This window comes from Numida meleagris, chromosome 23, assembly GCF_002078875.1.
Source record: "Numida meleagris isolate 19003 breed g44 Domestic line chromosome 23, NumMel1.0, whole genome shotgun sequence".
In the NCBI taxonomy this organism is placed as follows: Eukaryota; Metazoa; Chordata; class Aves; order Galliformes; family Numididae; genus Numida; species Numida meleagris.
The window spans coordinates 5,843,287-5,858,514 of NC_034431.1; the positions used below are offsets into that span (position 1 = coordinate 5,843,287).

The 15,228-nt window shown below is 45.6% G+C and overlaps 1 protein-coding gene across 1 annotated transcript; it reads right to left on the minus strand.

Moving 5' to 3' along the window:
- Positions 222–14,992, minus strand: HYOU1 (hypoxia up-regulated 1). The gene is made up of 24 exons (XM_021375734.1): positions 14,794–14,992; positions 14,476–14,569; positions 13,150–13,228; positions 12,860–13,014; positions 12,683–12,759; positions 12,373–12,554; positions 11,656–11,771; positions 10,704–10,887; positions 10,087–10,221; positions 9,092–9,174; positions 8,860–8,992; positions 8,339–8,526; positions 7,989–8,127; positions 7,819–7,879; positions 6,985–7,067; positions 6,194–6,385; positions 5,545–5,744; positions 4,789–4,876; positions 4,085–4,207; positions 3,609–3,742; positions 3,156–3,240; positions 2,464–2,716; positions 1,693–1,776; positions 222–1,183 (listed from the first exon to the last, which is right to left on the minus strand). The coding sequence occupies exons 1-24, from the start codon at positions 14,975–14,977 to the stop codon at positions 1,122–1,124; spliced, it is 3,114 nt and encodes a 1,037-aa protein (XP_021231409.1). The 5' UTR covers positions 14,978–14,992; the 3' UTR covers positions 222–1,121.

The window sequence follows — 15,228 nt, forward strand, 5'->3', positions numbered from 1 at the left end:
GCGTCCCGCCCCCCCTCATTCCCCATTGGGCGCCTCGACCTACGCCCCGCCCCTCACTCTATTCCGTTCCGCCGCGCGCGGACTCCCGCGCTGCCGAAGGTCGCGGGGCAACCTGTGGCACAGCCCCTCCCCCCTCACCGCGCGGGGCCCCCACGGACTCCGGAACACGGAAGTGCTGCCCACTTTTAATTTTCAAAGCAAACAGAACTTTTTCTTAAGGAGACCGTCAAGAAGCGTCGTTTTAATTTTTTTGGGGCGGAGGCCAACGGAGAACAACACGGGACGCACATCGACACGTGGTGCGCGGAGCAGCACGAAGGGCCCCGGGGGCAGAGGACGCGCAGGGCGCACCGAGCAGCCCGAGCACCCCGAGAGCAGGGAGCAGAGCTCACGGGCACTGCCGGGCGGTCCGTCCTGGCCCCCAGGCCGTTGCGGGGGTTGGTCTGACTACCAGGTGCACTAACACTTTCCTTCCAGCTCTGCCGTCCGTTCTTGCAGTTTCTGAACTTTTGGTTTCGGTAAACTAACTGCTCGATTAACGCTTTTCAGACTCTGCTACACAGCATGGATAGAAATGGTTTTAATTGCAGTCTGTGGAAATAGACACATCTCATTCTCATCTGCCTCCCCACTCCTGTTCCACTTTCCCGTGAATCCAATCAAGAACACACTTCACCTGAAACCACACTCTCTCTTTAAGCGAGGGTCTCTGTTGCAAAGACAATGCCATCCCACCAACACATGCTTCCAAATTAATCCCACTGCTCTGCCAGCTGAGGTGTGGCACCCAGCGCCCGTTCCAAGTCACTTCCTAAGGCTTCCCCTGTTTCTCAAATTGTATTCCCTCTACAGCAGAGTCACCGTGGTGAATTCTGTACTGAAACAATGCTCAGTGGGCACACTGCCCCCTTCAAACATGTAAGAAAAACAAAAAAACCCAAATTGACTAAGTTAGTAGCGGCAAAATCCCCAGAAAGAAGAAAATGTACATCTCTATCCCATTTTGTTTTCAGACTGTTTGTTGTGTTCCATTTACATCATAACTAACCCAGTCCATTATAAAAACAAGAAGGTAATGATGAAATAAATAGATGTTGACACTAGAGGGATCTCAGGGGGTGTTACAACTCATCGTTTTTCCTGCTTTCTCCTCCAGCTTCTGGTTTCTTCTCTTTTTTGGACTCTGTTTAACGAAGTAAAAGCTGTTACACGCTGTAATAGCTTTAACAAGACACAGTGCACAATCGAAAGTCACTGACATTCATTAACTATTCCACTCAACTTTTGATCTATGGTACATAAGTCAAGGGAATATTTCTTGGACTGATATTCAGCTGCAGAGAGCTCAAGATATTATCCCCCCCCTCCACCTCTTGCATGTTGGGTGTCTTCACAACACAGATGGCAGAAGAACATGCACATCAGCTCTTTAAGTACTTTGACAATGACAGCCTTACAGCAAAGGGTCTGGCTATCAACTGCTGTGACAGAGGCATAAATCAGCTTGACACTGAACACAGAAAATGCAGAACAGTAAGGAACCAATAAATTTCATCTTCCTCTTTACAGAATTAAGAACTACTCAATAATCAGGAGTTCCACCATATTCCTACCTCCTACATCTAAAACATGAAGACAAAAAGCCTGCACTCAGCTACCAAGTTCCAGACCACTATTCAAACATATACTCACCGGAGTCTGATCCAGGCTCCTCATCTATCACTACTTTCTCAGTCATAGGAGGTTCCTTGGCTGGACTGATATCCTCAGGTTTCTCTGTATTTCAAGCAGAAAGAAACAGTACAGAAGTGAAACTATAGAGGTTATATGGAGGGAGATTAGGTGACCATTAGCAAGGCTCAGCAAGCCAGCAGCGGCATCTCAGGAAGACGCTCTAGTACTTCACTGTGACTGTGGCTCTCTTTATGACACTCAGAAGAACAGAGAAATGCACCCTCTTACTCCTCTGTCTGCTGGGATTTAAGTCCCTAGAAGCCCTGGAGATCCACTAACTGTACACACCAGCCACCTTTGGGGCTGTGACTGCAAGCAAGATGTCTTAGGCAAGAGGAACTCTGCTGACAAACAGCAGTCTAGATTTAAGAGTAACAGGGCACTCAGAATTTGATGATCTTAAAAAAAAACTTCAGACAATACCAAATCTTAATGATTTTTTTTTTAAATGAGAATCCCCTAAGCTACAAATCTCTCTCATCAATCTATTCCTTGACACAGGACACAACCATGAATACTTGTTCTAGACATCCAGAAGGCAACTGACAGCTTATCTTTCTTACAAAGGATACAGCCCCATACATCCCAGGAAGCAGGGATTCAGAGGGGAACTAGGAGGACCATTTGGTCCTTCACCTAACCCATTTTCACATATTTAGCTGCCTTCAAAGAGTATTACGGTACGGTAATTATATAATAGTAAGGCCATACTGCCCAACTGCTCCTTACCTTCTTGCTTCCCCTCCGTGGGAGGGATAGTGTTCTCACTCTCAGAGGTTGCTGTAGCATTCTTGCCTGAATCGGATTTTGTGGCATTCTTCTCCTTTTTGGGTTTTGGTTTTGCAAACTTGGCTTTGTTCAGAAGATACTGCACTTCCCTGTCCAGGCCTGCTATCTTCAGCTCTATATCTTTGGACAGCAGGACAGGTTTCTCAGCAGGAGACAGCTTATTCTGTTCTGCCAGTGTCTCGTTTTTCCATATCTGTGGGTTGGGAGAGGAAAAATACTTTTTGGACACTTCTTAGTTCCAGGAATCACTCTATCAGGAATCACACCATCTCAAATATATCTTCTAATATTGCTCAGGATAACACTGCTCCTTTCAACTAGCTTCTTAGTTACCCAGACATAGGGCAAAAAGAAACACAACTCTCAAAACCTACTGAAGAACTACATGTAGCCAGATGATTGGCTGTGCCACCACACCTGCAGATAATGTCCCCATGCAAAACAAAAACTATTATTCCCCCAGACGTTTCTGAGGTCACAGTGGGGATTAGAAAACACTGAAACACAAAAGGTTTCTGGTGCCACTGAAACAAGACATGCACTCTCTATTTCCCCAACCTGGAGTGGAAGCAGACTATTACTTAGAACAAGAAGCACAACCCCAACTACCCCATCATTCCATCACTCATTACCATTGTTTCATTGATTGCTTTTTCCAGTGTACCCAGTTCCACTTCTGTGAATATTTGGTCAGATTCCGGGATCATTCGGGCTCCCCTTAAAATTAAAAAGAAAATTTAATTTTGTTTAGCCAAACAGACCATGAACAGACTATGCTAGGAATGGAAAACAAGGCCAACAAACAGAGCCATCACAACAGTAAGAGGCCAAAGGACAAAGAACAAGAAGCCTGTTTTGAAATGGTGCATACAGCATTGAACGCTTCTCCTTCCACTTTAAACAGGGTTTGTGAGCTTCTGTTAACACAGTCTGCAGAACCAAGCTCTACAGAAGCTGAATTTTGGCCACCTCTCCTCACAAGCATTAGTGACTTTCAGAAAACATTTCATCTGGTCACATTTTCTATGCAGGCCTCTGCATACAGTATCGGTTGCACAACTCTTCTTCCTAGCAGCTTGTCTTACTTGAGGAAGATGTTTGAGTGGTTAAGCAGACTCTCCAGGGCAGCCAGCCGTTCTGGCCATTTCCTCCTTTCCTCAACACGGAAGAAGAGGTTCCTACAAAGCTTCTTCAGCTCTGCAAGCTTGTCTTTCAGCTCCTGTAAATGGAGGAAAGTAGAAAGAAAAAAATTAGCTTGCCCAGTGTCAACTCTGGAAGTTCAAACAACAGTTGTGTAGTTCTCTATCAAGTAAACTATTTCCATACAGTAAAAAGACTGTGTGACTAAGCTTTATGTTAAATCAACAGGTTACTGATGAGACTGTTCAAGATCATTCATTAACCTGTGATTGGAAGAACTAATACACATTATCTCCATGCTTAATGCACAGAGGAAGCAAGACATTTTCAAGAACTAGATTAGAACAGTCAAGTTGGATCTATCAGCCCATGTGGTGATTCCTATGTCAGTTATAGCAGACTGGTATCTTGACTGCAATACCTTAGTTGTAGCTGCATAGCCCTCCTCCTCCATCCAGTTTGAAGCTTCACTAAGCTTTTTGGAAATTTCTTCTCTCTCCTCCTCTGTTGAGACAAACAGGTACTCTTCTTGGTAAAGCTTGTCCTGAAAAAAAAAAAAAAAAAGCAAGGGCTTCCTTCAAACACCACTGAGTGTGGAAGGGAAAGAACAGCCAGGTCATCTGCTTCTAATTGGACTGGACCCCAATCTCCACGGCTGCTGCATTCACTGACTAGGAGATTCTCCTTCAGGCCTCCCAAATCTGAGCTCCTGCTCACAGCATTACTAGGAGTATGATGGAAATACACAAGGGTTGGGAAGGCAGTAGTGGTCACCAGATACATGATGCTAAGGCTGTTGCTAGTTGCCTCTTCTGTACAACAGTCCTTGAGAAGCTGTAGCTTCTTTCCAGCCCAAGTACAACTGATCCAAAACACACATGTAAGCATACATCTGATATAATGGAAACCCAGATTTAAGGTGTTGGAAGTGCTGAAGTGAAGTGGTCATTCCCTGTTGAAGAAACCTCTCAACTTACATGGGTTTGGGAGGCCTAATGTTAGTAGAGAAAGTGACTGAAGGATGACAGCTGAGCTCTTCAAATCAGTTCAGAGAAGATCAGCTGAACTACATGAGCCACTTCTACCCACATTCCAGAAATTCTCATTTCTTTATATTCCTCTTACCTGGGTCTCAAAGATGAATGACTCCAAGCTGTTGGCTGATTTTTCTCTTTCCTGTTTCTCTAGATCTCTGACTGTCAAATCTTGGAGCCTAGCAAGCAAACAGAGTAGAAACTGATGGCAGCAAGTACCTTTAGGTGAGTACAATATCATATACACCTGTGGCTGAGCACAGCTGCACCATGTGCACAATTACCATTCCTTCAATCCTCCATCTCTAGGAGAAGCAGGTGACAGGTGGAAAAATAATAAAGACAAAGAGCAGAGAACTCTTCAACTCTTTATCAAATTCAGAACACTGACTATTTAAAACCAGAAACACTCTTTGACTCAAACTCAGCAGCAAGTTTTACTATTTGCATAATGCTTCTCCAGCTGCTGCTATCTCCTCTGCCACCAAGATCTTTGTTAGATTGAGAGTCACCTCTAGGCAGATTGCAGCAGTCCCAGAACATGGACACACATGCTATGGCAATCCAGAGTTGCCAGCATCTACTTTAGAGATATTTTTCTCTGGTTTGCTTCAAGCATTTGCCAAAGACAGGAAGCTAATCTAAGACCAGGCTGGGCTTTGTAGCCTGAAGCAGCCAGTTTCACTCAAAGCATATCAGTTTAAGGGAGCAGAAAAGGTATCACTCCTGCACAGGGAACAGAACTCAGGAAAAGACATTTTTTTTGAAGCCTTCTCTTCCTTTGGGCCCAAAGCAACTCACTTCCTTCAACTACAGCTTTAACCAAGGAGAGCCATTTAAAACGTACTTTTTCACTGAGCTCTTCAATTCATCCTCCAACAGGTCAGGCACATCATTTACGTCCAGTTCCATGGTGATCTCATGGACAAGCTTCTGCTTCTTGGGTGCTTTGACTTTTTTCTCTTCCTCCGTTTTGGCAGCAGCGCCTGCACTAGAACTCTTGGAAAGTTCTTCTTCTTTCACAGTTTCTCTGTCTTCTTTACGATCCTGTAACAGACAGGATAAATTTTCAGGCATGATGAAAGATTTGCATTGTGTTCCAAACAGTCTGAAAGATGTTTTAATGCAGCTGAATTCAAAGGACCTGGTTATCCAAGATTGCTCAAGGAAGCAAGAATAAAACTTGGGCATGTCTGCAGGACAAAACTGGAAATGTGCACTAACACATTTCCACAGGAATGGTGTGGAATTCTGTATGCAGAGAAGACACTGAACACTCAGAAAGGACAAAAGACAAAGAGAAACTTGAGTAGAAGAGAGTACGTTTTGCACTTACTGCAACTGAAGACAAACTAAACAACTTTTTCCAAGGCAGGGCGTTTACAGAGAAAGAAGAATGCCACCAAGCACTTCAAGACTATAACAAATTCATTTGCTATTTTACCCACTACTCAAACACCAAGATCTCAGTCCCGTTCCTTCAACACGATGCTTACCTGAGCCTCTGATTTCTCGCCTTCTTCGTTTTTCTGTGACGCTTTCGGAGGGACAGTTTCTGCCTGATCTGGAGGTGGTGACTGCTGTTTCTCCTCTCCCTGATCTTCACCAGCATCTTCTGCACTACTCTTCTGGCCTTGTTTCACACCCTGCTCTTCTTTAGCTGCTTCTGCTAGGCTTTCTTCTTCTTCCTGGTCAGCATGGGCAAATAAAGGGGAAACCAAAAGAAGAGTTTTTAAGTAGAAATTCCATGCAAATTGTTTCACAGATCAGAAAACTCTCTGCGTAAACAAAGCATTCACAGTGACTGTAGTCATTAGTGAGGGACTCCGCTAGGTGGGCTAGAGGCAGAATATTAATTAAGAGCTCAGTGCAGGACATGCATCCATGGCACAGAACTTTCACCTCACTGGAAGGAAACCGAATCAGTACTGCCAAAGTAACTGCAGTTGTGCCTTCATGGCCCAAGAGGATGCAAGGAGCCTGGAAGACCTGCACTACCAATGCACAGGTAGAAACCTATTTGTATGACACCACGGCAATTTAGAAATGAGCGACTTCTACAGAAACAAATTCTTTAAAGTTAGTCCACCATCGCTGGACTTGCCAGCAAAAAACTCACAAGTCTTTTTAAACACATATCACATGAAACTTGGAAGAATACTGCACTTCCTGAAAAACAGATTTAACGTCCTGATGCTCTGCCAGTCACCCTTAGTTCTGCTCACATGAATTGCTGCCTCTTTAGCAGCTGCAGCAAGACCCTTCCCTTTGCCATCAGGGTACTCACCTGAACCGAGTCTGTCAGATTCTCTCCAGTCTCTGGTGTGTGGCCACCACCTCCAAAGAGGCTTGATATGGTGTTACCAAGTTCTGTTAATAGGAGACAAAAATTAAGGAATGCAGTGGAAGGAGGAAGAAAGCCACCTTCAGCTCTCAGTTCTCCTCCCAGTTGTGATAATCACCAAGGAGCTTCCCAACAGCTTTGCTATATACACTGTGAAGCCCATTCCTTCCTGACTTTATTTTGTGGATTAGTGTGCTCACAGAAGTTCAGCCTCCACCTCTGCAGGACTACAACGTGAAATTTGTAACTTCAGCTAAAAAGCTTCAAACTTCAGCCTATGCCTGCATCAGCCCTCCCTGCATTTCTCCTTCACCCCCAAACATGCACATTTCCAACTTCTCTCTACAGGGTAGTTTTTGCACTAGCTCTAAAACCCAAGCAGTGCAAAGCACAGATCAGAGTATCACAGCCCAGACAACCAGAAGGGAGAATGACACAGGGCTGTGGATACAGGACTTGCTTTCAGGACAGGCTTTCTGAAACTATCAGCTGCAGATGAATAAAGAGAGAACACCTATGTTTCAAGTTGCGATGCATGCCAGTCACCATAGGAGCAGGTGACATCTCAGAACTCCTTGCAGCACCCAGAAAACACCTGCAAAGGGCCTTTATGTTTTCTGAGCTGCACATACAATCAGAGGCTGTGGTTAACTGCGTAACTTCCTTCCCCTCCACACACACAGTGCTTGCTGTGCTCAGATAAACAGTATGCTTGTAGTAATCCCAGCTACGGCTGGTAAAACAAGATCAGCATGAATATCGAAGTTCAGCACTTACTTGTCAGTGTTGACTCCTCCTCCAGCTTGTCTTCCACCAAGGTCTCAAACACAGATTCCACCTTAGAGAAGTGAGCACAGAATTAGTTTTAAGCAGACCTTCACTGCCATAGACAGGGACAGAACAGGGGAAAACACACAGGCTGACAAACATCACAGGGCCATGCTTACCCGGTCAAGACTCAGTACTCCACTCTCATCCATATTGAAGTGAGCTTTAATGCCTTTGGACTCATAATCCGAATGCTTCTTGAAACTGTCCCCAACTCCCTTTAACCTCACAGTAGTGAGATTGAGAGATCCAAAAATTCTGATGACAGAGACAAAAGCAGAAAAGGATTGAACTTCAGTTGGCAGAACAGCCAATCGCTTCTCACATTCATAGCGATGGACAACTGCACAGAGTAAGGAACGGCCGCTGTTTGGTTTGCTGAAGCATGTACTGGTGGCCAGTCTGATACACAGGCTGGGCACAGTGCACCACCATGGAACTGTCTGCTCAGGTGCTGGCCTTGACTCACCGCAAGTCATCCTGGTTCAGGAAAGACAGATCTCCATAGTTGACATAGAACTCAAAGTCATCTGTGTAGCGGTTGAAAGTGATCACTTTACGCTGCGGATAAGGTGCCATACGCTGGAACAAAATCCTCTTGTTATGCTTTAAACTCTTGGATTTATCATCCTCCTCAACTTCACGAGTAAACTCCACCTGCATCACAAATATAAATTAAGACATTGCAACTACAAACTTCCTTTACAGCATCTTCCATTAGAGGTTTGCAACAGCATTTGGATGCTCTACCTCATGTAAATGATGGGGAAATTAAGTATTTTTCAATACATATTTCTACATGTTTGCCTTCTTGGATAAATCCTTTCTATATTTTGAATGCTCTCTTCTGTTTTCTTTATAAGACTGGCAGAAAGATCTGCTTAACTTCCCAACCCCCTACAAAAATCCAACAGGTCAACCAAAACATTCCTCCCAACATAATCCCATTTACCTAATACCATGCACCAAAGAAGGTGAGGAAAGTATTACCTGGATAGGAAACATGGCTGCATCTCGAACCATGAAAGGCTTCACCTTAAAGGCTTTACTCAGAGCAGCTGCCTGGTAGACTGCACCCATAGCAGCAGCCTCATCAGCATTGATATTCTTGCCCAATTCCTCTCTATGAAGTGGAAAGCAAAAGACATGAGCTTTGCAGCCACTGCCACTTGCAGTTATTTGTCAATAGGAGACGTACTAGAAGGGGGCCTCACATACTCACTTGCCCACAGCTTTCAGCAAAACTTCCTGCACTTTGGGGACCCGTGTGGCACCGCCAACTAGAATCACCTGGTCAATTCCATCCTAGGGATTGGAAACAGTCACCTTGTCTTTGAGAAAGCAATTTTGGAGAGCTAAGTTCAGGGTTTCCTTATGCTCCTTCCTTAGTCACCACACACTGATGTGGTGCTTTGAGAGCAACCATGCTACATCCTGCAGTCCCAGGGCAGGTCAGTGCCTGAGAGGTCCCAGATAGGCTAACATCAGCCATGTCAGCAATAGGCATCTGAAATCAGGTCTATCAAACAGGGTTGATACAGTCACTGCTCAGTTACCTGAAATGCAGGACTTCAATCAGAATCAGTTAAACAGACTACAGTTTACACCAGAGGACCAATGACTCACAGGGCAAGCTGGACCAAAAGAGATGAAAACACAGCCTCTTAAGAGAATCAGTGCGTTGCTCTGAATATCAGAGCCAAATGATGCCCGAGAGCATCCTGGCACTCTGAAATGTAAACATTTAATAGCATAATAAGTTTCTCCAAAGGATTGCATCACATTTGGTTCAATTACAGTCAGCAAAAAGGCTTCTAAAGGGAGTGCCCAAAGGAGAAGCCTGTACAGCAGTAACTCAGCTTCCAAGCAATTTTAAGATAAAACTGTAGAAGAGAGATTGGAACCAGCATGCCAAACAAAACAATGAAAGACCAGTCTTTAAAACCTACACCCCAAGAGTACAGATTTAGAAACAGAAACAAATCAATCCTCCAGCTACCTTGTTTCTGGTGGAAAGTGCAGAGAGCCATGACAGACTCCTGCTTGACACTGCAAGAAGTAACTTCTGCAGCACCAATTCCACTCCCTTTGACAACAACAGGCATCTGTTCCTCTCAGCAGTGCTAATGCCTTGCCACAGTCACTGATGCTTTGATCACTAGACAGCAGCTCTATAAACAGAAGCCTTCTGACTTCCTAATGCATTCCTAAACATACCAGGTTCATCTCTGCGCTGCTCAAAGCCTGCTGCACAGGTCCTGGGACTCGCTGGAACAAGTCAGAACACAAATCCTCAAATTCTTGCCTTGAGACTTTGGCTTTGAAGTCAATGTCATCCAGCAGCCCCTCAATCTGCCCAAGAAAAAAGGTAAGAATTAAATTTTCACAGAGCATTCTACAACCAAAATCTCTACCTAATTTACCTAACATGCAAAGAAGTTCCAGTGTTGTTATTGCACCTAGGACCTTATAGCATTCCACCTGAGCCCTGTAATTACTGAAGTGATGACAGGATGGAACGCAGACGTAACAGACAGCTTCTCTCAAACCCCATGGAAGTTTAGTTACCAAGCTTCACACAACAAACCCTCATCCAACGCACTCATTTGATCAGTAGCGCTACTAAGTGGGCGTAGGTTTAAAGGAACTGCCAGTGCCACCACCTCTGAAAGACTACAGGTGATGTTATACTGAGACTGCAGAGGGACAGCTGGCATTTAATAACATTTATTAATATTTACACTATAACCAGTTAATTATATTAGGCAATTAATCTAAATAACCTCATCCCACCCTCAGCCTTAAGAACTCTGGAAATTCTGTAACCTTCGTACCTGTGCCATGTGGTCAGCATTTGCACTCAGGACAGTTTTCAGACGGTTGGCCTCCTTCAGCAGTTTGGCCATGGCTCGGGGATTCTTTCGGACATCTTTTGAGGGGTGCTGATCATTAAAGAGCTTTGCCAAATAATCTCGGAGACGAAGTTCCATCTCCAAACCTCCAAGAGTACGGTCAAACCTGAGCAAAGAAGGAATCAGGACAGAATAAGTTAAAGCAAGCTGAAAGCAAACAAAGCTCACAAATTATTTCAAGAGCAGAAAGAGGTCAAAATAGCCGATGTACTATCAGCTGTGACTGCAGAAGAGTAACAAATGCTCCAAAAAGAACACATTACATGTCAAGAAAAGAAAGATTCACCACCACAGTAGCCATTGAACAAGAAACTTCATGATGTTTATGGTAAAGGCCTTATTGCTAAGCACATCAAACAGCTGAGAAGCCAAGCGATGACTGTGTCAGGTCCTAGGTATCTTCTCAGAAACAGTACTGGTTTCTAGGGTTCAAACTGCTGAGCTGAATACGTAATCAACTCCCTTTTCTTATTTGGCAACGTTTAACTGCAGTGCATTTTCGCTCCTCTCCAGAAGGATATTCCACTTTTTCCAAACTGACATGCTCTACTTCTGAAAGATTGTATGAAATGGAAAGAGGCAAAAATGGATTGAAGCTGTTTAAAAAAAACAAACAAACAAAAAACCACAGCAGTCTGAAATAGTATCTGTATTACCTCCCGGGCTCCTGCAAGTTCTCAGCTACCTTCTGCACAAGACTGTGATGTCAGAATTATTAGTAACTGTAGCCATCTCACTCTAAATGTTTCCCACTTGGTTATCCAAATTACCATCCTCAAGTCTCACTGAAAAATTCTCTTTAGAAGAGACTATGAAACAAAAGATTTCCTTCCTGAGACCTGCGGGTTTTGTGTGACTCATGTTGAATTCTTACCCAATGCCCTGGATCTGCAACTGAGGTTGGGTTCCCGAGTCCTTAGTTTTCACTGTCTGATACGTAACAATAGTACAAACGGTGCTTCCTGCTCCCATGTCGTAAAACATGATATTCTGAAAAGAGAAGCTGGGACGGTGAAGCAGAAACACCTCGATATCCCCCATGAAAAAGGAAAGAACCCATGGCTTTCCAAGCTTGATATACACTAAGGTTATCTATTCCCTGGACTGGCTTTACACCATACGACAGAGATGCAGGACTTGTGCTTCAGTCAAACTAAGGAGATGTTCAGGATCACATCTGACACAAGTAGACAAGAAAGCTTTTTCACCCATTCTGTAAATCAGAAAACAAAGCTTTGCGCTTTGAAAGTTTCTTAAACCTCAGCAAGATCAACTAGTTCGAGTCAGCCTTCCAAAACCTTAAAGAATTGCTAACGTTGCTCCCCACCAGTTGATGGGCAAGGAACCAACAGGTTTACAAGATGTGAACTCCTAGCCACTGGGCCTTCATTACAGAAGCTCTGTGGCCTCTAAGGCTATATCCCCTTCACAGAGAGTTTAATCTCTTCATCTCCATTATGAACAGAGGAAATTAGTTGAACAGCAAGTGTACTTCCTCACTGTTATGGTGTTTTGACTTTTCACTCTGTAGCACTCTCTCCCCTTTATGCACGCACTTGTGTGGTACTCGGCACCTCCCAGCTACACCTACCTGTGCAGTGGCATTGATGTCTTTCCTCCTGAAAACTCCATAGTTCAATGCTACAGCAGTGTTGTCATTGATTAGCTGCAGAACCTTCAAGTCAGCCATGCGAGCAGCGTGCAGCACTGCTCTCCTCTCTGCCTGGTTGAAGTATGCAGGAACAGTGATCACTGCATCCTTGATGGGCTGCTCTGCAACAGACATGTTGTTCCGTTAGAGCAGCCACATGCAAATGCATTATAATACAATTGGGGCTATTTAAGTCCTATAATACACAAACATATGCAGATACTGTAAGAAATAGATAAATCCTTCCAACCTGCAAATTCCTCAGCCAGACCACGTGAATAGTTCAGGACCATACCAAGCATCTCCTCCGGAGAATACTGGATCGCCCTACAAGAAACAAAGAGCAGAAGTTTGTAAATACATAATCAGCTATGGAAGTCCAACAGCAGAAGTCCTACTCATAAGGAAGCCATAAGCAGTCACTTACTCTGATAGCTTGAAGATAACCGTCTCCCTCTTTGCATCCTTCACCAGTTCATGTTCTGGGAATCGGGACTGGTACAGTACCACTTGAGGGTTATCAATTTGCTTACCCAGCAGATCTTGAAAGTATCTGAATGCCACCTTGGGGTTCTTTATGGACTACAGAAAGAAAGGAAATAACCAAATTGCATTTCTTTGGCTTTGCTATTGTCAAACAAACCTCTTTCAAGAGCAGGAACATGCATTCTGTGTATGTGAACTGCAGCTGGCATCATAATTAACAAGAATTCTTACCATTCCTAGTGCACTATCACCAAAGAGACGCTCATTCTCCTTCAAAGAGACAGCCACAGGTGTTTTCCTCCGAGATTCCCTATAGAGGAAGGAAAAAGGTGATACAGGTGAACACTCAATACAGAAGTCCTAGTGACAAATGGCAATGTTTTCTGTTCAGAAAGACTACAGGAAGATGCTCAGATACCACCTACCGAGAGAAAGATAAACTCCATTAACTGGAAGTGCTACAGTAACATCATTTCTCTTCAAAACCTTCATATTTTCCAATGTTTCTTATAACAAGCTTGACTGAAACATGGACAGCAATCTTTTAAATTAATAGCTGAAGCTCTAAGGGTCAGACTACTGTCTTTCCCATAGCACTACAGAACTTAAGAATGGACATATTCTTTCTGCTACAAATCCAGCATGAAAGCTCTAAGATGAGTGTTTCACTACAATAACTATTAAATGGCTTAAAGTTGTCCACTAAGCTCATAAATACCTCTGCACACCACCCATTTCTGAATACCTTGTAACATGTCAGCAATCCTCTAACAAGGCCGCAACAAAACGACTTGCTCTGAAGAATGAAGACTCATAAGCCATTTTCTGGAACGTGCTACTTTGTAGTTAAACAAAACTTCCTTTATTTTTGTTTTCTTCCACCAGTGAGCAAAGCAAGATGGCTTCTGCCAAGTTTTAGGGTGAAAAATGCACTTATTATCTGTCTGATCCTAGACTCCTACGAAGTGAGGATGTTCCTGAGCGTACGCCCCCCCCAAGCCACATTTTTTTCCATTCATTATCTTGGGAACTGTAGGCTGTGATAGCACCCGAGTGAAAGAAGAGTTTTATTTGCTTCACAAGTGCCTGTGGGTTCTGAGCAGGTCCAGAAAAACAAATCAGTCTTCAAACTTTGTTATGGAAAAGCGATACTCCAGCTTCTTAACTCTATATGCAGAAACGTGATACCACATCCTCTTGCATTTGTAGCACAAGATATTATTCAGACTATGGGTTGCTTGCTTATAATCCTCCCACCACCAAAGAACAACTCAGCACCCTTAGGGATAAAGGTACAGGCCAAGCTGCTGCTGTGGTGCTCAGGAGTGCACTCCACAGCCATGCTAGGAAACACAAGTACTGAACTCAGACCATCCTACATTAGATGGAAGGGGATGTTCCTCTTGTGATACAGAAACAGAACTATCCGCAGCCCCTCCTTATCCCGAAGTTGCAGCCCCTAAAAAAAAACTCCACGCGAGCAAGAACCCACCACCCCTGTGCGCCTTCCCACAGCTGACAGCAGCACTTAGGTGTGCCCGAAGGACAGCTGCTTACTTGTTCAGGACAATTTCCATCGGCACCCCAGGCTTCACAATGGCAATCTTCATGGATTCGCTGCCCATGTCCACGGACATCACAGCCAGCGGCTCTGCAGCACGGCAGGAAACAGACGTGAGCGCTCGCACTCGCACTGAGGGAGGGGGCAGCTCGGCGTGCAGCACCCCGCCACCAGCAGCCCCCGAAGGGTCAGGGCTGCCCCAGCCCCAGCGAGGCCTAAGGGCCGCTACCGCTCGAGCCGGGCCCGGCGGCACCCGGAGGGCGGCAGCCCCCAGCATCCCGCCCACCCCCGCGGGAGCGGCCCAGGCCGCGTACCTGCGTGCGGCAGGCAGCAGGCGAGCAGCAGCCACCCCAGCATCCAACGGGGCGCCCGCGCCATCCTTCTCGCCGCCACGGCTCCCGGCCCGCTGCGGCGGCGCGCCACCCCCCTCCCGCCCGCCGCTGCGCCCCCGGCACCGCGTCTCGCGCAACCCTCGGCCCGGACGCGGCACGAGCTCATTGGCGCGGACGGCAACGCCGGGCACCACGCGCCCAATCCCGCCGGCCCGCGCGCCCCCATTGGGCCACGTCAGGGAAAGCCGGAAGCGGGCATGACGGGAGCTGCGCCGCCATTGGCCGGGCGCCCCAGGGTGGGCGGAAGCTTGCTTGACGGCACGATTCGCGTGCGTGCGGGAGCGCCTCCGTAGTAACAAAGGCGGGGGCCACCCGTTCCCCGCGAGCGCCCCCTGACGGCCGGAGGACCCCGCCCCT

What these genes read in the sequence shown, in the direction of transcription:
- HYOU1 (XM_021375734.1), bottom strand. Translation starts at nt 14,977, where the DNA reads ATGAGCTCGTGCCGCGTCCGGGCCGAGGGTTGCGCGAGACGCGGTGCC. An exon ending in CTGCTGCCTGCCGCACGCAG is followed by an intron (nt 14,570 to 14,793) that starts GTACGCGGCCTG and finishes GCCGTGCTGCAG; the next exon opens with AGCCGCTGGCTGTGATGTCC. An exon ending in GTGATAGTGCACTAGGAATG is followed by an intron (nt 13,015 to 13,149) that starts GTAAGAATTCTT and finishes TTCTTTCTGTAG; the next exon opens with TCCATAAAGAACCCCAAGGT.